Source organism: Hetaerina americana, unplaced genomic scaffold (genome assembly GCF_022747635.1).
Source record: "Hetaerina americana unplaced genomic scaffold, ioHetAmer1.1.p SCAF_10, whole genome shotgun sequence".
NCBI classification, from domain to species: domain Eukaryota; kingdom Metazoa; phylum Arthropoda; class Insecta; order Odonata; family Calopterygidae; genus Hetaerina; species Hetaerina americana.
Window position 1 is genome coordinate 59,085,901 of NW_027286070.1, and position 23,472 is coordinate 59,109,372.

The following is a 23,472-nucleotide window of genomic DNA, read 5'->3' on the forward strand; positions in this document are numbered from 1 at the left end:
CGAACCCAGTCCAATTCAGCCGTTTCCGGGATCCAGCCCACCTCCGCAGCCCCTCGCGAGCTCGTTCATTCGAGGGCGCACCCACACTCCCCAGCACTTTCGGAAGGCGTTTGACACGTATTTAGCGCATCAAGCACGCATCCGATTGAGTTTCTTCCTTTGTTCCGCGCGCGCAACCGTCGCACGAAAGTCGACCCCCCCGTAGTAGTAGTCTCCCCCTCCTTTCGCCACGCACTTGACCCTCCCCCTTCCAACCATTCCCTTCGTCACCCACGGCCGCGGCCTTTCCGCCTAGCGGAAAAAATAAATAAATCGAGCGATCATTAAAAAAAAAGAAAAACTCTTCTCCTTCCCCGCTCCCGGCGGAGGAACTCTCGACGAGCTGCGGAGAAGGAGGCTGGTGGCGATCGGGCCAGTAGTCAGCCAGTCAGTCCTCGGAGTGTGGCGTGTCAGTGTCCGAAGAGCGATTTGAAGAGCGCTGAGTGCTTCCCAGAGCGAGAGAGAATGCTTCCCGGCCGTTTCGCCCGCGCCAACCCGGCGGCAGCAGTCGCTCTGTCCCTGCTGATTCTTCTCGCCTCCTCCGTCTCCTGCGACGATGAAAGTGAGTTCGATAATTATTGTTTTTGCCTGGTTTGACTGCGTTATTTGACTTGCACGAAGGGCGCAAGCACTTAAGATGAATTACGCGATCAGATGCGTTGGATTATCTGATCATATAATTGTTTTCTGCCGCGGACATACGGAATTCTCTCAACCAGGATTTACCTCGCCGCAGCGAAATGAGCAGTTTTTCGTAAATATATGCTCCGATTTCAATGAATGAATAAGTATATAATGAATTAATGGCTCTTGCGGATGGAAGGACTGAAGATCGAAGGATAGAAGGCCGCTTCAAGTATAGTGCTCTACCGCGCTCATAATTTATCGAAGGATTTCGATCAATGAATCTTGTCTCTGCAATCGTATATGTGAGAATAGGTACCTAGGTTTCGGCGGATAGACATGTATTATTTAAAAATATCGTATTTTGAATTAACTAATTATGATGATGCTTTGTGAATAATCAATATAATAGAGTGGAATGTTACAGATTTAAAAAAAAAGAGTATAATGAATGCCTTTGGCCTTTCGTATGGACATAAATTTGACCAAAATGTATCCAATTAATTGCAGCATGAGTTTAGGTGCTTTATGTTGCTGGCCAAGATGCTGACAGCTTCATCAGAAGCTGGAAAGAATGCTATGTACAAGGTGCAATAACCTGCAAACATAATATGAATATATTTGGGTCATTACTCTTGAAAATGACATTAAAATACTGATTATTTGAGAACTACCATAAGAACTGTTCTGTTTCAGAATTAACTGGGGAAAAGATACTGAAAATTGGGATATTTAATACTCCTTATCTTGGCTAGAACAACTTGTCATTAGCTACGCATAATATCATAAGAATTTAATTTCAGATACATATTATTTTAAAAATTTCCCTCTCCTGCATTTATTTGTTTATTACTCAAAGAAAGGTGCATGATTGCTTATTTAGTTTTAGTTCAAATAGAAGTATAGTTCTAATCATAAATTATTATCTAATCGAACAAATTTGTCTAATTTGAACATTTTTTCTAATTAACAGTAGCTTAAAAGAATACGTATAATATTGTAAAAAGTTCTATTGCGGTCTAGCAACGAAAGATATCTTAAATTTTGTCATTTGGTAAGTATTTTATTGAACTCAATAAATAATTAGTTAATTCTGCACACAGCTGTGAATCTTTGCACAAAAATAATTGTAGTTAATCGACTAGAGCAATTAGCTTAGTGGGTTCCTCTCATAAATCTGTATATTTCTAGAAGAAAATAATCCGGATCCAGCGGACGATCTGGCTCCTGGACCAATGGATGACATTGAACTTCACGCATTAATGCCAGAGAATATTGAGGCAGAGGGACGTGAACCAGAGGATGAGGGAAGGTTCATATTTCCCTTGGGAAAAAGGATACAGAAGAGTTTTCAAAATAGACTTCGGAGACTCAGAGGTTAGTGAAATGTGTTCCTGAACATCAGGTGCTGAAAAATCTGTGTACTTTTCAGAGTTATTAGCCCATTTTTAATTTCAGTTAATATTGGTATCTTTAATTGAAATATTAGGTTTTTTATAATCCTATCTCTTAAAATGTTTATTTCATGGTAAAACGTCTCTCACCTGTGCATTAGAATCACGTTTATGAACGTTACTATCGTTGCACCCGGATGTAAAAAGTCCTGATTTATTATTTTATAACAGCATTTTTCATGTGGTATCAAATTTGAAAATGTTACTTTTAGCGATAAGAATGTCCTTTAAAAAGTTCCAATTACCGGAAACATGTTCCATTGCCGGTTCAAATGGATTCCAAAACATACAAGTCTCATTCATCAATGTGGATGCTTTTGGCGTATTTAAGCTTTCGATTACATTCCGATTTGAACTATTTCAGTTTCTTAATTCGTTTAATATTTACTATATTAAAATAAATATTATTTATTATTATCAATATTGATTATTGCACTCCGTTTTATATTGCTTTTGTACGTATGCATCTTTGGGAGTCTTCTTCGAGTGGCCTAAAAAACCCAGACACCCGAATCTAAAAGAGAAAGGAGCGTGATGTTTGAGGAAAGTTGAAAGTGAAAGTCATCGGTGAACCAAACTTCTGTTTGTCCACTTTTTATTGGTGGTTTTCCGTTTTGATGGTAGGGATGAAGTAATCCATTGATCGATATTTGTATCGATGTAGATAATATAAAATTTTTAGGCGTATCACAAAATCGTTTTTTTCGGTGTATGAAACGAATACTAATGTTTAAGGCAAGGAATTTATATACGTATATATTTTAAGGTATCTATTGCATTTCTCTTCATCTATCTTAGAGACATCAACGAAAAATTTGTTTTAGAATACGATTTTCTTCAATTTTATAATTTCAGAAGGTTCGACACAAATATATGAAGTTATCACCACATATGCCGTGTTTTTTATCATCTCCAAAGTACAGTACTATTATTTAGTAGTACTGTATTTATTACGTCTTCTTTCTATATACAAATCTCTTCTTGAAGATATGAATGCCTTCATAAAAATAAAATAAATATTCATTAATATTGTTTTACATGAATTTCAAGTGGTCTTCTAACATTCATATTTGCGTTTTCCAGAACCTATTTGCTAATAAATCATTAAAATGGCAAACATTAAATAGTTACGCTTCAATATCTTCCATAAATAACCAGTTAATACTTTTTAAAGTAATTTTCATTCTTATTATGCGCTTTCAGACTTTTCAAACTGATATTTAGTAAAATAATGCGGGGTAGTGCGATGAATTTATTTTTTCAATAATGGTATGTCGATGTAATTATGAATACAAGGTGTTTCATTTTGATGATGCTATTTTTATAGCGCATCAAGGTTGTTTCATTAGATTAAATTATGGCATTCAGTGATGTAAATTAATAACAAAACAGTCTTAATCATCTTTTAAATGGGACTGGGATTATTAACTAGGAAAATTTCGTACTGATATCACTAATTTTTCCTAAGTTCTCAGATTATAAAGCACCCGTATAAAAATGGGATTATCCCTAGAGTGAAAATATTAACAGATATTAAAATACATACCTTTACAGAAAATATTTGAATATTTTTACTTATTCCAAATCAGGATGATCGCAATCCAAATTTTTACTCATTCCAAAACAGTATGATCGCAAGCATTCATAGTAATCTAGGATCTAAAAAAATAAATAAAAAAACCACCATTTTTTATAATAGGATATTTACTCTGGTTATGTGAACTTCAACCAAAATTCCAGGCAAAAATTCATCAGAGACGTGATTTGGGTAAAGCAGGGAAATCCTCGGTCATTGTCTTTCTCATTTTCGGCAGGTTGTGAAATGAAATCAGTTATCTAATCTCCACATCTGGCAACCCTCTTCCTATTCATTTTCTGGAATGTATTCTCATGCATATCATGTGAAAACCGTTTCCGGTATTTTGATCCTGGTGATTCCAGCGAGTGGTGCCGGTGACTTCAACGCCCGACGGTCAGGAAAAAAGGCTTTTGAACAGCCCGGTTGTTTCTCACGCATTTGTTAAGCATTCGGAAAAGTAAACACAAATAGGCGCTAAAACTAGTTGAAAATTTCTCCGCGGTGACACAAAGGAATTCGGAAGTGAAATCCAACTCCTCTCTCTAACAGTTTTCAAGGTTATGCCTACACGTGCTTCTTCGCTCTCTTGACTGGAGTTTCACTCCAAATACGTAGTAGCTAGGCGCTTCGTAATACGGCTAAAGGGGATAGCGTCCGGTGTGCAGACATAGTTCCTGGCTATATGAGGTCGACTGAAATACTTTAAGGGCCTTTACTATTCTGATCAGGGATGTGAAGTCTTCCTTTTTTAATTATATTACGTTTTTTCTGATATCGGATTTGGTTGCCTTTACTGGTATGATTGTATTCATAGTACTATGAATCACTTCTTCTACAATAAAAAAGTGAAACACTCAAATAACTCTTTCACCATTCACTAGCCTATTATCCATACTTTTTAACCCACCGATGCGTGGGTTATTGACTACTATTTATAGAATTCTTGTAATTTATTTCACACTTGACCCATATCTCAAATACCAACATCTTTGAAAATTTAAAGAAACTGCGGGAGATGCCGCAACATTGACTTTTAACCGAGTTAACTAATAAAACCTAATTTAAATCCACTATAAGATCCAGAGAATTCTTTTATGTTTGATTAACTCTTTTAACTTGGAAATAAGTTTAGCTACAGGAGAAATTAGCCAGGAAAAATATCTCTGCATAGAGGTTTTCCTGTGACACCACATTAAAAGGATTGCAAACGTGTTAAAATTTAAAACAAAACACAAAAGTCATTACGGAGACACGTCTTTCTTATATCCTACGACATGTTAAGCTGAAAGAGAGACGAAATTGACTGTGCAGTGTTTTGGTTATTGACAAGTGATTTACTTTCTCCGAACGATCTTCTTCGACCCCTAAATCAGGAAGACTGGTGAGAGCTGTTCTCAGAATAGGTTCTGGTGCACGTGAAAGTATGCATAGATAATTAGGGTGACTGATCCTAACTTGCTACATTCAATCGTGTCCCGAATCGTCAAGTGTCGCTCAACATTTTCCAAGGTTTACGCTCAGTAAATAACGACATACTGCCTCGCTCGGATCCGTCTCAATAGCTGGCCGGATTCACCAATGTTTCATTGAAACACGGAAAAGTTATAAAATTTCTCTTCATTATAATAATTAAAATTTTGGCATACTTAATGCGGGTCATTATCTCAAAGTGTCTATGGAGTGAGAAAATAAGGGATGAATTTTTTATCCTTTGGGTCAGAATGCACATATTATTTCTTCATTTTAGTTTTTTCAGGATAGAGACAAAAGTAAAATACAGCGTTTATCCAGTTAAAATAAGTTCATTAATATTTTTTTAAAGTATGCCTGGTATGGGTAGCTGAAATCGTTGAATTTTTTTTTCCTTAGTTCTCCGTTCCCTTTAGATAACCTCTTGACAGTCGTAGTGAGCGCGTAAGCATGAAAGTGCTCCGCATACTGTGACTATACCGAACGACTCAGAAAAATCGATTCTTATTCGTAGCAGCACATAAAAACATGCAACAACTATGCCAGTATAGGAATCCTCGGCTCTTGACTTGACCGGTAAAGATATGTCTTGACAGACCACTGTGTTCGGTATGAAACATGCTCTATTTCTGCCATTGTTCATAAATAAATATTTTGTATAAACTGGCAACAGATTTAATTCGATGAAAAATCTGGAGTAGATAAAAAATATTTTGTGAATTGAACTCTGATAAAATAATTACCGAACTCAAAATGATGATGCTCTATTTATTTTCTGTTGTGAATTGGAATATCATGTAGGTAATGGTCATTAATGCTATTTAATTACGTTCAACTTAATGGAACTAATGATATTTTAAAACATACGGCCTAAGTGATGCAATGTTTAATATTGATCTAGGAGAAACATTTACAATTCTCACACAGTTTTATCACTTTGTAAGAATTAATCCACATCTGATTGTCGTTTATGATTTTTATTTTCCATAGACCGTACGCAGAATCTACAAGACATTCTACTCTTGGGGAACACGACGAAGGCAGACCCGAGAAGCTGCATTCGCAGGAAGGCAGACAGCATCTGTCCAGACTCAGATATGCTATTCTACTTCTATCCAAGGTACCGTTTCGTGCAGTACCAGTCCCCGAGCCTCGTGAAACTTATAAAACCCCTCCCGTTACACTCGGCAAACGTCTTTTCCTTTCCGAGGGAGCGGCAAAAGCGATATCGATGCTTTTTAAGGCTCGGCCCATGTCATCAAGGTGGCGGCAGTGAGAGGATCCATAAGGAGGCTATTGCTCTTTCCATGTCGCAGTTAAAGGGTGGTCGGCGTCTCTCCATATGGTGTAGTTCGCCAATAATGTCCAGACTAGCACTTTTTTGCGAGTCCGAGAGTTGTGACTCTTCGAGTTTCAATTTTGTGCGGCTGGCTCCGAAACCGTTTTCATCTCCTAGAAGTGGCGATGCTATAGCTCCTGTTTCCAAGCTATTTGCCTCTTAGCACAGAGGAAAAAATACCTAATTGTTTTCACCAGCGGTAATAATACCATGGGGGGGGGGGGCTCAAAAATAATAATTGCAAAGAGTCGCTATTGTCAGTTGAGAGCCATAATTGGTTATGTTTGAGTGTGTGTGAGAGAGAGAGATGAACCAAATTGGTGACCATACGATATAAGGAAAAACTATCCAGACTTATGTTTATGGTTAACTTAACAGAGTGATGGTTTATGAAGTTTGCGCAGAATTCATATCAGTATGAGAGTTTTTTCTGAGTTTAACTCTCACAACAAGGAATTCAAAATAATTTTAGGATTGTAATGTACCCAAGCGCAAAAATTGATTCTCTTATAGAGCTAGCTGAATTTAATTTATATTTTTGTAATAATACGATATATGATGCTCGTTTTTAAGGATTTTTTCTAATTTATAATGTTGTTATTTCTTGTGTTAAATTTTATTCTTCTACTCTTATCCATTACATCTATTACTATTATAATTTTTGAAAAGGTGTTTTCTCTCTGGGCCACATTTACGTTGCCGTATCTTGCTTCAATGCTCATGAGAGTGAAAGTGGAGCGAGTAAGGCATTCTCAAAGATGTTCACAATATTGTAGCTATCCCGAATAAAAGCACAAACAAGTCGCACGACATAACGTCCAATGAGATTGATGCTTAGTTGGTATCAGATTCTTCATGATTCTTCGACAAATGTAATATTAGTGATAAAATTTTCAGTTATTTCTCTCTTACCAAAACATAATGTATGTCTTCCATGTTAAAAACTTGTGCTCACTTCGGAACTACGGCTTCGACCATTTCTCTTTTTGATGATGATTTTTACAGATCTTTAAAATGGGTTGCACAGAAATATCGAACCGTTAGTTCACTGCCAACCAATTTTGGTAGATGAGGAAGAAACTTCCTTTGGAGGACTGCATTTTCACCGTTGTGTCTAACATCTAACAGCTTTTAATTATTTAACAGTCAAATTTTATAACACTTATCTTACCAGAATCCATTCACGAAGAAAATTTGGTTTTGATAGGAAATGTGCAAGGAAATTTGGAAATAGAAATAATGCATTTAGTGACGTAATATGAGATGTCACTCATGTTGAGTTCCACTCATCAATTCCCTGTAAGCCTCCAAATCATAATTAGCTGAAATAAGTTCCGCCCACTTCATTGGTATCTTGATATTGGTCTAACAGGAATCAAATAAATTTGTGAGCTTACTACCAAAATATAGTTGCCTGATACTTACAAAAATGATTGCCCTTCCAAAAATACTTATAACTTAATAGAACAAAGTTGTGCCTTTGCACTCTGAGAGCTTAGGGCTCAAAACCTGCAAATAAACTGGCGAAACCTCTTGATAGGCTCTTTAACGCCCATAGATTTAAAGAGACAGCATTTCCACTATACTAAAGAAAAATGGAAATATAAACATGCCAAATAACCTTCACTGATTGGAATGCAATATGCATATTTATTCATATTTATACGATCAAGGGAAATGGCTTTTATGAGCATGAAGATAATATATGTATAAGATTGAAAGAATCCGGCCGAGTGGTCACACAAGGGATAAAATTGAAATTGCATCTAAAAGACATTGTATCAGATCAAGCAATAACCCTTTACAGAAAACATTGAGGTATTTTATTTCACAAAACTTTCAAATTTAATAATCTTTTGGTTAAAAAACTTTGTTCTGTATATTTTCATGATATGGAGAAAACATTTTTAGTGCATACCCTTCCTACTGTTCAATGTTTTTCTTATAGTTGGCGGACTATCTTTAAGACGCATCTAGTTAATGCTACATACAATTTGTTGATCCCTCACGAATGCATTTGTCTGCAAACACGAATGCAGTTGTCTTCCTTGCACTGAACTGTCATATCAATCAAACGAAACTGTTCTATGGTTTTTCATTGTAATTTCCATCTGTACTGGCCATTGGTGTCGTCTTATTTTGTTGGTGGCCACAATCCTTGGGATAAATATTCACCTCTTCTTCAGTTCGTTCTTGTTAGAATCATTTTTAATGCCACTTATTGGCCAATCGACATACATTCGACGAAGTCTTTTTAAAGCCTCTGCCTCTCTCTCGGATATTTGGAAGTGCTTCTGTGAAATTGCGTCTTCTCTTTATAATCTTTCTCGTTGTTCATGTTTTCTTTGTTTGTCTTGTTTTAGAATATAATTTTTGGATTTTCTTTAGTATTAAATGCATCTTTCCATTGATTTCAGGTTTGCGTCGAAGGAGTGCGATATATGTGCAGTTGCGTTAAGTCTCTTCACATTTATTTTTTTCATTATTCCTTGTCAGGTTTCAGTGTTTTGACGATTCCGTCTACGTATATTTTTCATTTATAATGTCTTCACTATATTTTTTCATGTTCACAACCTTTTCCCCTCTTAGTGGAAACTACTATCTCTATGGGTAATCTCTCAGTTAAGTTAGGCTTTGGATGGACACAATTACCTAATGATTATCTTGCTTCTCCTAACAAAACACAACCCAACATTCTAGAGCAACCCCATACTCTGCAGTAAGCCCCTCATAATTTTCTTATACTTCATTCCGTCCGATATTCTTATCTAATTCCAGCCCCGTCCTCGTTCGCCTAGCATTCTCCCCTCCATCACAGTCTTCAGCATCCCACAACCATTCAATATGCTTAGCATCCGTATTTTCTGTCTCCTTGTGATTTCTTCCACCTCTTCCCTCTCCTCTCCCGCAATACCTAGACACACACTTTCTCATTTGTTTTTCATTCTGTCGACCTAAACTTGTTCATCTTTCTCCACATCTACATTTCAAAAGCCTCCAATCTACGCCTATCATTCTGCTTGAATAACCATGTTTTTACGTCGTGTCGTACATAACTACGATCTACATCAATGTTTTAACGATATTTTCTTTACATTTTTACTCAACGTCCTTGCCATCAATTCTCTCCTCTTTGTGAGAGCTCCTTTGCCTTGCGCAATTCTTCTCCTTACGCCCCTTCTACTTTGACCATTTTGATCCAAAACCCTCCGAGATGCGTTAACTGGTCCACCTGATCTAGTTTTTACCCACCTATTTTAATATTAATCTTAGCCTTTCTCTTTGCCTGAAAATCGCATAGCCTTTGTTTTATTTACATTTATTATCATCCTATATCTATCGTACTCAATTTCCAGTTCACTCAGCAATTCTTGTAACTCCTTGGCTGACTGACAAACCAAAGCCCATCCAGAATATCCGTCCACAACTCACACAGGGGCAGAAACATGAACAGGTTGCGAACTAGCCGCCGCAACCTGTAAATAGCGATGCGAATAATAAAGGATTAATTTTTGTTCCTTTGTCTAAGCACGCTTTCTGTTCTGCTGTGTCGCTTGAGACGCTTCTCACACCGTGAAAGAGTCTGCCTCATGTTAATTCATTTCGACTTTTATCATCAATCATTTTCCCAGCTCATTCGTTCCCTGTTAAATTCCCTTTTACGTCCCATCCTGCCACTTTGCTTGCTGCCATTGGCCGTATCAGAATTGCAAGGAATTAGCATGCATCAATATTTTGAGGTATGGTGCATTCATTTTGACGGCCAGTCTTCATTATTTACACTGTTTTTCTTCATAGCCCTATTTTATATTTAGTAACAATGAGCGGTGTGATGGGACTCGGAAGCCCACTCTATCGACTTCCATTTTCATGTACATGGGACAGATTTGAAATGTCATTTTTTCCACAAACGATAGGGGATCATAATAACACTATTCGACCGCGGTAGGAACAGTTTCAGGTGAAATTATTCTTGTGTGTATTCACCCCCTGCCACGCACCCTGGCGGTGGCTTTAAGGGTGTATATATATATATATTATATATATATATAATTATATATATATATAGAGAGAGAGAGAGAAAGAGAGAGAATATATATATATATATATATATATATATATATATATATACATAATAAATGTCCTTGGGAGGCTCAAGCAGAAAGCAAGCTCTCAAACGCCTCACCCAGACATGACACACTGAATTCCTATTGAGGAATGGGCTGAATATTTTGGGAATTCCTTGCTCTATCCTTGTGACTTTTAAGGAGAAATGTGCGCTTCGAAGTATTGCATCCATAATACCACAATGTTAGATAATCGCAGTGGATGCAATTAGGCTCAGCAAGGTCCTATTTAAATGGCTGATGGTATTTGGTTTCTCTATTTGGTAATTTCGTACAGAATAATACACGTGTGTAACGCATGTGTTTCCAGCACCTATTTTAAGCAATTGTATCACAGTACATGGTCGTTGTTGTCAAGGCAAAAATCGAAACATAAATACGAGGTTATTTATGAAAATGTTCTAATCGTTTTAATGTTATTTTAAAGTTATTGTTAAATTTTATTCTATATTTCAAAATTCACCTGATATTTTTTTGAAAAGCAATTTATTGGTGACTTATAGTATGTTATTCGATGAAGTCCAGTAGCACAGAGGTAGAGTAGACAAAGATAATGAATATGTTGAGATTATGGGATAAGACTGAAGAGATCATTTATTCGTAACCTACGTAAGTTGGGACAAGTAGTGGTGGTGAATAGATAAAGATGAAAGGCATCGAGATCAGGATATTGAGACATTATTTATTATCAATAATCGATGATTTTAAATGTATATGTAGAGGGTTATAAGATTTGCACGACATGGTTTTGAGGAGGCAACTATAGTAACCAATGAATTAGACATTCGGATTATAAAGTTAATTTGATAATCCTGCTAAAGGACTACAATTCTTGGTGAACTCATTAAAGGATAAATACGGATGATGGGCCGGACGAACATAAATAACATGAAAACAAAAATATTAAAATAATTATGTTGTGTAAAGACCAAATTAAATGAATGAAAAAGCTCCCATGCGGAATTTATAGTGCCCTGGATGATAATGTTCACACCCGTGGAGGTGTTTGGAAAAGGATTGACTAGGACTCATAGTAGGGACATAATAAAAGGGTTAACCAAGATTTTAAAATGAAGACTCATATTGAATGAATCGAAAACTTGAGCACACTGGAAGATGGGTGAGCGGTGACAGTTGGTTTTGTGCTATTCATTCAAAGAACTTCGGATAAAGTGAATTAGTTATAGAGTATCTCAACGAAGAAAGGGTTGTACGGGAGGGAAATTGAAAGTTATCTGCTATTCGAAGAAGTGAGTAAAGTAAATTTTTTGAAATTGCCCAAGGATGTTGAAGAGAGTGGAAATTTTCGTTGTGGGAAGGAAAAAGGAAGATCATTTTAAAAATCATCATATTTTACTGCTAGGAGGAAGGGAAAAATTTGGTGGAACTAAAGTCTATTGCCTGCGGAAACGGTCGGTTTCTTTGCTCTAAAAAGTAGGTTTGAAGTAATGATATACTTCCATTAGTTATACTACACGGTGTATCGCCAGGACTAATTATGCCACTTAATCAAATTATCTTACCAGTTGATATTATATATTTGTTGTTCAATGGTGCACTAACTCTAAATATATATATATATATATATATAACGTATCATCATATGCATGAAATAGGGAGTAAGGATACCGAAAAGCAAAGAAAACTACTTCCTGGGTCGAAAATCTCAAATTAGGTAAGAATTATGAAGAATACGCAACTATTCGTTCCATATTAGCAATCCCTTCCATTGAATTCCTGAAACTTCAAACACATACGCGTGTAATTTCCAATCCTGCAAAGAGAGCCAAACAGTCCCGTTTCTAAGTATTTGACATACTCATTGATATTCAGACTACGGTGTCATGGTCCCACTGGAATACTCAATGAGCCACCACGTAGCGGAATCCTGTTGCACAGATCTCTTATTTTTAAATTGCCAAAGCGTTGAGAACATTTTTTTCTTTTTTTATATACAAACCCATCTCCAATCCGCGAGTCACGCTGTCGAATGCCATGGTATGCCGTGAGTGAAAAAATTCATCGCGGCAGAAGACAATCTTCGTTTTTTTAGGTGTAGTAGACTGCTATTTTGGTTGTCGCCGGAGTAGGAATGGGAAGGGAAATTACATCACGAAATGTGATACGAATATAGCTCGTGAGTCAGTGACGAGAGTCGATGTAAGTAAGAGGAGTAAGAGAGAGGAGTAAGTAATCCAATATCTGCCATTCTCTGTTATCGAAGTCTGCAATCATTAGGGATAGAGCAGTTATGCTTTACATCGAATAGCTCTTCTATAGACCAAAAAATGGTGATTGCATTAATAGGTAACTAATATACGTACATCCCGATTGCCGGGGGTCTAGATTTGCATGTAGGTGGTCACCCAGTGGGTCGATACAAATGTGGATAGCAGAGGGGGCGGGTCTTTAGAAAAGGTGGGAAAAAATGTACGTAAAATTTGAAAAGAAAAGGAAAATGTATGCAAAATTCTTTCCTATTTTTATCTAATGTTGAAAAGAATGTTTTGTTAGAATTTAATTCTCAGCATTATAAGCATATGCTTTTCCGTATTTCAGCTGTTGCAATATGATTAAAAATATATTGAACTGCCCAGCTAAAACGATGCCTTAGCCCACCATTCTCTTTTCCTCCTTATCTAGTGTAAATATTTTATCATTTAAATACATCGAATCAAAAGATAGCCAAAAGAATCAGCAGAAAATATTTAGGTAAACATTTGTATGCTGCTAGAATTTTATTGGCGACACATACATGTATTGGGTACCACACCATACAGTCACACCCCTCTCTCGCAAAATCATTTATCGCCCCTCTCTCTTCGTGAAGATAGTACTTTTCAATGTTAGCTGTAAGATAACGCTTTTATTGCTCTCCTTAAAACACAGCATCATCTCAAATAACTACCAGTTCAACATGGCAAACCAGATATCTGTTGCCTTCTCTATTTCCCCTCTGAATATTAAGAGTGAGAGCAAGTTTGGCGCAATGGTCGAAGTGTATATCAATTTATCTTTTTCAAATCAATATTTTCTTCTCTACCAGTATGTGCATCACGTAAATCGACATCTATGAGATTGATTAAATCGTCTTACCTTTCTGCACTCTTTCAAAATCTTGTAAATTCCAAGGCAAAATATTTTGGCATAATATTCAAAGTTTGGAAACATTTCCGATACTTCCAATTGCCTTATTATGCTAATGAAAAAGGAAGGTTTTAGGTCAATATTTTGGTGTACTCTTTATGAAGAGCATAATTTTCCTTGAACTATTCTTCATTGAAAATTACTTGGATTACGTAAAAAATATTATAATAATGCCTTCCATTAATATAAATGAAAACTTCCATTATATATTTTAAATGAAAACTTATTGTGTGATTGCGCGACTTTCTAAATTTATGCAATACTTTTCAGGCATTCCTTAATACCCATAATAAAAAGGCTTTCTACTTACGAAAGAATTTGAATAGGTGATTATGAATAATGATTAATGACTGCTGAAACGAGTTTTTTCCTACCTAATATCATAAATTTTAATTACACACAATTCTGCTCTCATAAGTGTTAATCCCTGTCAGTCATGAAGAAAAATGAAAGAAAAAACAGGAGACAGCTGATGATATGCTTTTTAATTCTTGAATTAAATTATGAGGTTCTATTAGTTTAATAAATCCTGTCCACCTTTGGTGCGTTTGGGATGGCAATGCACTAATATTAATTCAATGAACTTTCAAATTTCACGAAAAACGTTTTTATTTTACAACCCAGTTCAGTAATTATCCAAAGTTTAATATTCAAGGTATTGTATAAGATCTTTTATTTGCATTGTCTACTTGTAATTACAACGCATGCTTTCGTAAACTTTGAAAACTGGGTCGGAAAATGAAAAAATGAAGGTTTCAATAAGTTTATTCATTATCACAAAGCAACGACCGACAATTGCAAGTTTATCAGGGGTGTACTTTATCTGAAAAGACATCACACAAGTGCTCCGCCATTAAAATCATTTCGAAGAGTTCCGCAGCACATTTTTAGCTATTTTTTCCAAAAAGTATATCTTTTGCAATCGGTTATCAAAGTTGGGGACATTCCCATGAGACCAGATGCCGACATAAGCTGGTAAATAGCTGAATTATCCCGTGATAATAGTTTCTATCGTCGTAATACTAATTTGGGTTCGTATTTATAACTTACACGAATGTAATAAATTATAGGTGCTAACGTAACGTACAGGAATACGTAATTCCCCACTGAATTAGGACTATGCACCGGCTCTTTTTCCGCTTTCGGTCTTTAACTGCCCCCGCGGAAGGAAGCCAGTCCATAAATGAAACACGCCAGAGGATGACCTCGACTTTTAACTTAGGAAGTTCAATTCGGGAGACGCACGCAAAAGTGAATCGCTTATCAAATTTAGGGCCGTATAAATCTAGTCCATTCACACTTCCGGCGTCTTCTTACCCTAATCCCTCCCCTCTAAATCAGTTCAATGGGAATAGACTCCTTTGTTCCCTGCAGGTTAGAGTTCATTATTTCCGAAAAGCTTCCGGGTTAGAATCTCGAATTTGGTAATTAGTGGGTTTAAACCGGAACGGACAAGCTAAGGAGAGAGTGCTTGCGGAAAGTTCGGTTTATTTCCTGTTTTAAAATGAATGGTACTACCGCATGGTTTTCGAACGGAGAAAATATTTTTTCGCGCCTGGAAGGAAAATATTCGTTCCAGGTTAATCGAGACATCTTTGTACTTGAAATTTCACTGACTATAACGGCTAGGTATGAGGAATTTTCGATGGATTCTTAAGAGTATTCAACTTAGAATGAATGATAATGACGAAAAAGGCTTTATTAAATGGTCGTCATCCGCAGCTGAATCGAAGGTTTAGGCACACATTTTCTTAGAATAAGCTGTCTTTGTGAAAGGCATTGTCATCACAGCATTTCCTCCTCCATTTAATGTATTTGTTATCCATTCTTCTCAGCAACGATAGACTACATACATATAAAAATGATAACTTGGAGGGGTTGAAGCGCAAACGGAAAGGTATAGGGAAGTAGAAAAGTGATTAAATCTGCTGCGGTAAATTAATCATTTTTCAAATAGCATATTGTCATCCGTAAGGAAATACACGACATGCATTGATTTCCACGTTTGTCTGTTTTTATAATCGTTGTCAAATCGGTATGTATGCAGATTTTCGGCTACAAATAAAATGACTGAGCATCACGCATGAAATTATCCTATTAAAAGTTTTATTTATTCAAATATGATACTGGATTTTCATTCCCCTGATAATTCCAAAACTAAATAGGCATGCATTTCATTATTGCCTTATTATTTTGTATCTTCACGATTTTACGTCATACGTTTCCTTGACTACATACAATGTCCTAGACGCGTATTGTGACCAAATTTTAACTTAAGTAAGATACATAAATGATCTCTGAAACTTTAACCATTCCTGGCTACAGAATGTTATTTTTTCCCGCTCATTTGAAGTTCGTGGAAACCCAAAGATAAGTTGTTGGTTTAATTTACCTTAAAATACATAACTACAGTAACAGCTTTGAAGTAAAGCTCACTTCAATGTAATACAAGAAAGTCCTTCATGGATTTCTTTTAAAGAATATGGTCGTACTTGTTCCATCGTTACTGATGCATGCAAGATCTCCATATAAAAAAAGGTATGCTGCATTTAAAATGCATTTGGTTTTTGCCATGAAAATTTCCTACTTGGTTTTTTTTAAATAGTAATAATAAAAGTCGACAAATTTAAAATAATACTGAAGTCATAAAACCACATTGGACTTGAAAATGATTTATTACTGCCTGTAATTGTCACAATTAATCCATTATACATGTATGTAATAAGCCATCAAAACAATCATATTCTTACATATCTGCAGACCTACCTTCTTATTGGAATTCATTAAGGCTATTTATCTTGAAAACCGTGGTAATTAACCAATCGACGTGGAAAATAATGTGCATTTGAAAACTGCTAATCAAATTTGTTTGACGATGATTTCTTAATAGATCTTCTCATTTTTTTTTAAATTTTGAACGGAAAATGTGTCCTGCTAAATATTAATTGTTAATTCAGAGATCAAATCTTTCCACTAATAGTATTTTCAGGAGGAAACATATTGCGTCGAAATGTTCTTATTTTAGCCAAATTCTGTTTAATCGTCTAAAATTTGATTTCGTAAATTAATTTTTTAATATGTGTGCAGTTGATATTTCAAAATTTACCTGTAGGTGCGTACTTTATTATTTAATTCCTAGAAATTTTTCGTTTCAGATTGAAAACATCTTTCAATGCCCTTGACGATTTTCTTGAAGCATTTTTTCCCCCTTGCATTAGCATGCAGCTGACCTTGGCTTTATGACCAATGTAATGAATGGCCTTTAAAATACAGTGGATTTCCGCTTCTTCGACCTCGTTTTAACCGACTACTGTTCTATCCAGTATCGGCTTCTTCAGATACGCCATATATTGAGAAACTTGTTTAGTCTAGTGAATTCATGTGTTCCCAAACCGTAGAAAGTTTCCGACGCGCTTCAGACTTAATGATGGCTTCGTTTTTGAAATCATTGCCATGGTGGGATTCCTTTGAACACCCAGCTATCCCTTTAGGAAAACATAAAAATGTAAATACCCCTGAGATCGGATCTGCCTTTAGAATGGTCCTTATAATCTCATTTGTGCTGGTCCATTATAAATCTTTTTTCATATATAAAGCACAATTGGGTTTGATGCCCTTGAAGCTAATGAGAAAACCCCGTCTTGATGTAATGGTTTTGCTAATGTCTCCAGGGAATTTTCCCTCAAAATCCGAGGGAAAAATATCGATGAGGAATTGACAGATTTGCTTCTTGGATTATTTAGGGTAGCTGTCTCAGCCTGTAGTGATCGGTAGAGTTCAACGCCCTACCTCTTTTGATTTTAAGTCATTTAAATAAGGTTAATATGTTTATTTTTAGCGTAGGAGACCAAATGATTCAAACAAGAGGAGGCGTAGCGTTGTCACGTCAGATATGACAGTATTTATGCCTCAGACATATCACTTGTGGAAGGGAGAGTGCGATGGAGATGGATGAGGAGCACAGCTGACTTGTTGGGAAATAGTGTTCATGATAGAGATTATAATTGCCGATTTACCTGTAATGGATTCGTAGAAATAAATCTTCCCTTACTGGTCTCCATCGGCAAGTAAAAGGATTTAACTCAACTGATCTTAGATTTCAGCGAAGCAAAATATTGACAACATATTTTACTTCAAATAAACATTTCATTTCATTGGAATATCTCTGGACCCCTTACTCTCATTTAAAATGTACTGTTTTTTAGTCAATCGATGCTTGTTTGCCGAAATAAGCAGAATTAAGTAGTTCCGAGAAGTTGAATATGCGTAGCATTTAATAATATGATGTATAGTAATTTTACATTAACGAATTACTGCATGTAAATAGTTCGTATTCTATTCTATACCAAAGAATATGAATTCATATTTCGGACGCGTCTTCAGAATAACCGATAATTATTTTATTCTGTTAGGAATCCAGTCCTGCAGTGGACTATGAAAGATGTAGTCTGTTGTGTCCCCAAAAGTAGAGTACAAAAACTCAATCATTGTTTTTAATCGTAGTTATAGTAATCTTTTGTATTTCAATCATAATTTCATTTATGAGGGATGAACCTGCCATTCCTCTATAATGCTAACTCCCTTACTTCTTCATATTTAGAAGATATGTATCTCAGGTTTTTCTCTGATTTTTCAAAGATCCACATCACCAATTTACTTTGAGCCATTCACCTCATGATTCTACCAGTATACTTATCTTTTTTGAGCATAATAGAAGCCACTTCTTGGAAATCACCTTCTTGGCTTGACAAATTCCAGGAAACAGTGGGAGATGCCGTAACAGTGACTTTTAACGGAGTCATCCGCAAAGCGTCGGTTACGGCGCAACAATTTCAGAGTTAAAAAATCATTCACCTCGACAGGCAATGGTTTTTACACTCTGAAATGGTTCTTAGGTTGCTTAAGCTAAGATTTTTTCTTGTATCCTGTCGTGATCTAAGGTACCAACAAGGCCTGTAAAAGATTCCTCTTATTTTTGAATTCTCCTCTCAAAATGCAATATCTGTCTCTATCTTCTCAATTACACGCTCTTAGATGTATTTTCCTGTAGTTACTTCCCTAATGTTCCACTATGTAATAAACGTTTTGGTACAGATGCCGAAATAATCATACTTTCATATTTAAAAAGGTGAGGAGATAAAAGATTTTATTTTGAGCAATTTGAATTGTTTAAATGACTTAGAAAGAATAACGACAAATTTGAAAAAAGTCCGGCAGGCTATTGTTTAAAATTTTCTGTTTATTTGTAATATTTTGTAAAAATGCCGTGGGAAAAATTTTTTCCGACTAGATGTATGTTGATTGTTTGATGACGGTGAATTGTCCGATTCCGAATTTCCCGCTTTGGTGTAATTCATGTTTGATCGTAGTTCTCTCTTTTCCCGTCAGTGATATGAAGGCGTCTCGCGTCAAGATGTTCGAACCACCGAGTGATTTCAACGCTAACACGCTCAAGAACTACGGCTGGGATCCAGTGTTGTCCGACGTCGTGCTGGTCCACGGCTACATGGGTGGCGATGGGAAAGTACCCATGTCTGTCTTAAGGGATGGTGAGTGGTTCATAATGATGGCACATACCTTAGTAACGACATAGAGTAATCATGTCGCTATTCGATTCAACTCATCAACGCAATTTGACGGTAAGTATTATTATTAAAGGTGGTCTACCGGTTAACGTATATTTTGAGGGCCACAAGGTGCCAAACGGTACAGCGATAATTCCCTTATCTCTCTTAGCAAAACAAGCCCTTGTATCCAACATTCATTTGGTAATATTTTCCTAAACAATATACGAGATTTTAAAATCCATCTTCAGATTTTTGGGTACAAGGAAAACACCCGAAAGGAATTCTGCTTATACAAAGATGAACTTTACGTTTCTTGGAGTGAATTTTGTGATCGTTTCGTGGATGGTTATATTAAAATTATATTAAAAAATTATATCATGATGAAATTATCATGTGGATAACTTCTAATAATTGACCCCAACTACTTCCCAAGTTTACCAATACTTTTTCCTCTCTAGTCTATCATCTTTCCTCTGTGATTTTTCTTTAAATAAGGGGTGTATAAAAAATATTTCGTGGTTATTTGCGCATTTAATTCATCAAAAACCTCTGATTATCGCCCAGCTATCGGAATTATGAATCATATAGTACTCGTATGTACCTACATGCATAAAGTTGTGCATTTTAATGTGAGAAAATTCAGTCCATGAATTAATTGCTAACAGTATTCATTGATGGTTGCTTGATCCAGCTCTAGACTAATTTTTTTTCTACTTTCAGGCTTCCGGCTTAAATAATATAGACCATAGTTATAATATATCATCATTCTGATCCATTTTTGGGAAAGATTATCTAAAAATGTATAACTTTATTCAAAGTTGCTCTATAAGGGTTGCTAGAAAAAAATTCTTTTCAGTCATTGGACTAGTAATATACCTGTATTGCGAAACTTTCCAAGGATTGCTATTAAGTGAAAGGGCCTCAATTATCGTCACTTTTCTCATTGAACATAGCGATTTTTCTCCGGTCTCAGGTCATTGGATGAGTTTTGACTTGAGTCGACGCCTTTTGACTTGCTTCCCAATAGATCGAATATTTTCGTTATAGTTGCTCTGATTGTGTGTCCGTGGCATTTTCATATGCTATTGAGTAAGCAAAGAAACGTATAATGATGTCACGACTTCTTCTGCATGAATAGAATCTCGATTATGCGCATGCTTTACGGATGTGGATGATCATTGTTTGTCGTTTTGTGTGTCTCAAAGATCCTTGAATCCGTTTCCCGTTAGCCTACCGTGACAACGGCAACTACAACGTGTTCGTGCTGGACTGGGGTGCACTGGCAAAGGCGCCCTGCTACACGGCCGCCGTCAACAACCTGAGGCCGGTGGCTCGGTGCTTAGCTCACCTGTTCGGCTCTCTGGTGCACTTGAGGGGGCGTAGTGACCAGAGCATGTGCGTCGGACACAGCCTAGGCGCACATGTGTGCGGATTGACCTCCAATTTCCTCGGCTACCCTCTTTACAGGATAATCGGTGAGTGGGAGCCCCGAACATATGCCCCATCAATCACGTATGTGTCAATTATTTTCATCTTTTTGAGCAGAAAATTCCAAAACATTTTCCATTGGATTTGTGTCGCTCTAAGACATGTGTCGCAGAAGAAAATGATGATACTTCTTTGGGAAAACTGGCAAAAAATTTTCAATAGGGGTGATTGAACACAAGGTACTCACTGGCCAATACTTAATAAATACTGTTAATCCGATTTCATTCAGCACCTTCAACCTTACAGATATTGGTCACCGAGGAAATTTCTCCAACAATATTTTATATGCCATTGATAAAAAATTTAAACTACATTTTTTCATAGCATAAAAATTATACGCAATTCAAACTTACCAAATTTATTGATTTTAAATGAGCGATGGGATTTAAATATTTATCATTTTTTTATTGAATTGGTTCATTCCATGCCACGCCAGATAACACATATTTTCAAACTTTGACCTTCGATTACTCTAGTAAAAATTATCCTTCTACGTCTTTAATTACTCTCCTACTGTTATCCCTAATTGATTGAAATCATAGGTACTTATTCCACTCTCCCAACCACCTCCCCCTTGGCCCACCACCATCCTTTCCACTTTCATCCCCTCTTACTCCGCTTGCGAGCTAATTTAAAACTCTTTTTAAATCTCCATGTTTAGAGGCGTGTTTTTACGTTTGATAATGACCCTTACTCAGACGAAACCTCGTTCGGAATCATTGGTGTGGAATATTACGAAGTACATTTCATAATTATATTAATTTTCCTGAGACCCTGATTTAAATTTCTTTTACAAGGGGAGAGGACAATAAATCCAACTTTACATTTGTCTATTTGAATACGAACAATCAACTCTTTGTTTAATGAAAATTATCCTTCTGATTGTAATGGAGTTTAGCGCGAAGGTCGCGCTTCTGAAAATGAAATCACTACCATAAATGCTTGGTTTCGTGGTCACGAGGAGGTTTTATTGTGCGCATCCATGGCGAGTAACTAAGTGTGCCGCATAAGTCGTCAATCTGCTATGGGATGACCTGTTTGTATTCGTTTCAGCTCTGGACCCTGCCCGGCCCCTCGTCCACAGCCTTCCCGGAGTCGGAAAGTTGGACGCCCGGGATGCTCACTCAGTCGTCGTGCTGCATACTAACGCCGGCTTCTACGGCGAGTCCGGGCGCATCGGGGACGTCGACTTTTGCATCAACGGGGGACGATCGCAGCCATTTTGCGCAAACTCCTCCAGTAAGAATATTGCGTGACACTACTACTTTATAATTCCAAAAAATAAGACTAACATTTATTATTAATCGCGTCGCCTACTGACATACAGTCAGTAGCAGTTTAACAGCTGAGCTGATTATTATTTTTTGCCTTTCTTTTATTTATTTATAAAATGAATAATACAAAGTTCGCAAAAGTTCAACGGAAAACAGTTCAAAAAATACATCTTTATAAATTTTTTATATTGAATTGAATTTGATTGAATTAATAACGTATTTAACTATACATAACATTAAAAAATCTACCTTCCTTCTATTAAGGCTTCCTAAAGACATCAGTGGTAACGTAGATATAGTTCAAATGCATCATTTGAACGAACGAACTTGAATGATGAATTATTGCTGGATCCGATCCGATATATGGATCCGATCATTTCTATGTTAAATTCACTAATTGATTTAATAGTGATCTAAGGGTTGAATATCAATTCGGGAATGAATATAATTTGAAGAAATTGTATTCTTCGATTTGCGTTAACATTTCTAATATGCCTCAACATGGTGCTCTAGTATTTCAATTAGTTATCAACCATTATGTTATGACTGCGGAGAAGAAAATACTTGTCTTTATACAGGGATAAATATATAATTTTATTTAAATAAAGTTGCCTGCAGAGATCTTAGCTTTGTGAAATTTCATCTTTATTAGACATTATTTTACAAGGTTCTTTCATTATTTGATTTTTCTTTCTACCAAAGTATTAGCTGAAAAGATGTTGAAGAACGTCTGATAACTATCAATGACAATACTTATCACAGCAGTAAATTAAGTTTTAATATAAAAAAATAATATTTTCACTAAAAGTACACTAGGAGTAGAAACACCGTTAAAATTATAAAAAAAACAATTCAGACGGGGATAGAATACCTTTTAAAAAATCACAGAGGAATTCATTTTGTTGAATTATTTTCAGTTCGTTCTCAAAATTATTAACATAATATTTTTAATATCAAAATAGCATTTTTATGGCACCTTAAAATTTAATATACAGTTGAGGGTGAAGAAAAAAATTTGCTATTCCATATTTCTAATGTGAAATAGCAAAGATTTTTCCTCTACCCTCATTGGTGAGGAATTTCACCGAGTTAAGCCAGAAACTGTTAAGTTAAATACACAGTCTTAAATTCGAGTCACTTGGTTCTTATTCAGGAGTCATTTTTACAGTTTTCCTCGTCAATATTCTCTGTTTGATTTGATCGGGTGATGTGATAATTCAATCGAAGTGATGAATTGGCGTGAGTTTGCGTTTGATGTCGATGTTTCACTATCTGTATAAGCATGGACCCTCAGACCTTGCAAAAGGAAAAATTGTTGAAGAAAAAACGCTTAGGTCCCAAGCGTTCTAATTCTTAGCTTAAAT

The 23,472-nt window shown here is 36.1% G+C and overlaps 1 protein-coding gene across 1 annotated transcript in view; it reads left to right on the top strand.

Annotated features, from left to right (window-relative positions):
* The first annotated feature begins 423 nt into the window (after nt 1-423).
* LOC139700159 (phospholipase A1-like) overlaps nt 424-23,472 on the top strand; it is a 37,312-nt gene continuing 14,263 nt past the window's right edge. The window contains exons 1-6 of the mRNA XM_071598727.1: nt 424-601; nt 1,855-2,040; nt 6,157-6,286; nt 19,168-19,328; nt 20,576-20,821; nt 21,888-22,073. Of these exons, the coding sequence (XP_071454828.1) occupies nt 505-601; nt 1,855-2,040; nt 6,157-6,286; nt 19,168-19,328; nt 20,576-20,821; nt 21,888-22,073 (1,006 nt within the window). The 5' untranslated portion in view covers nt 424-504. The remainder of the gene's footprint in view (nt 602-1,854; nt 2,041-6,156; nt 6,287-19,167; nt 19,329-20,575; nt 20,822-21,887; nt 22,074-23,472) is intronic.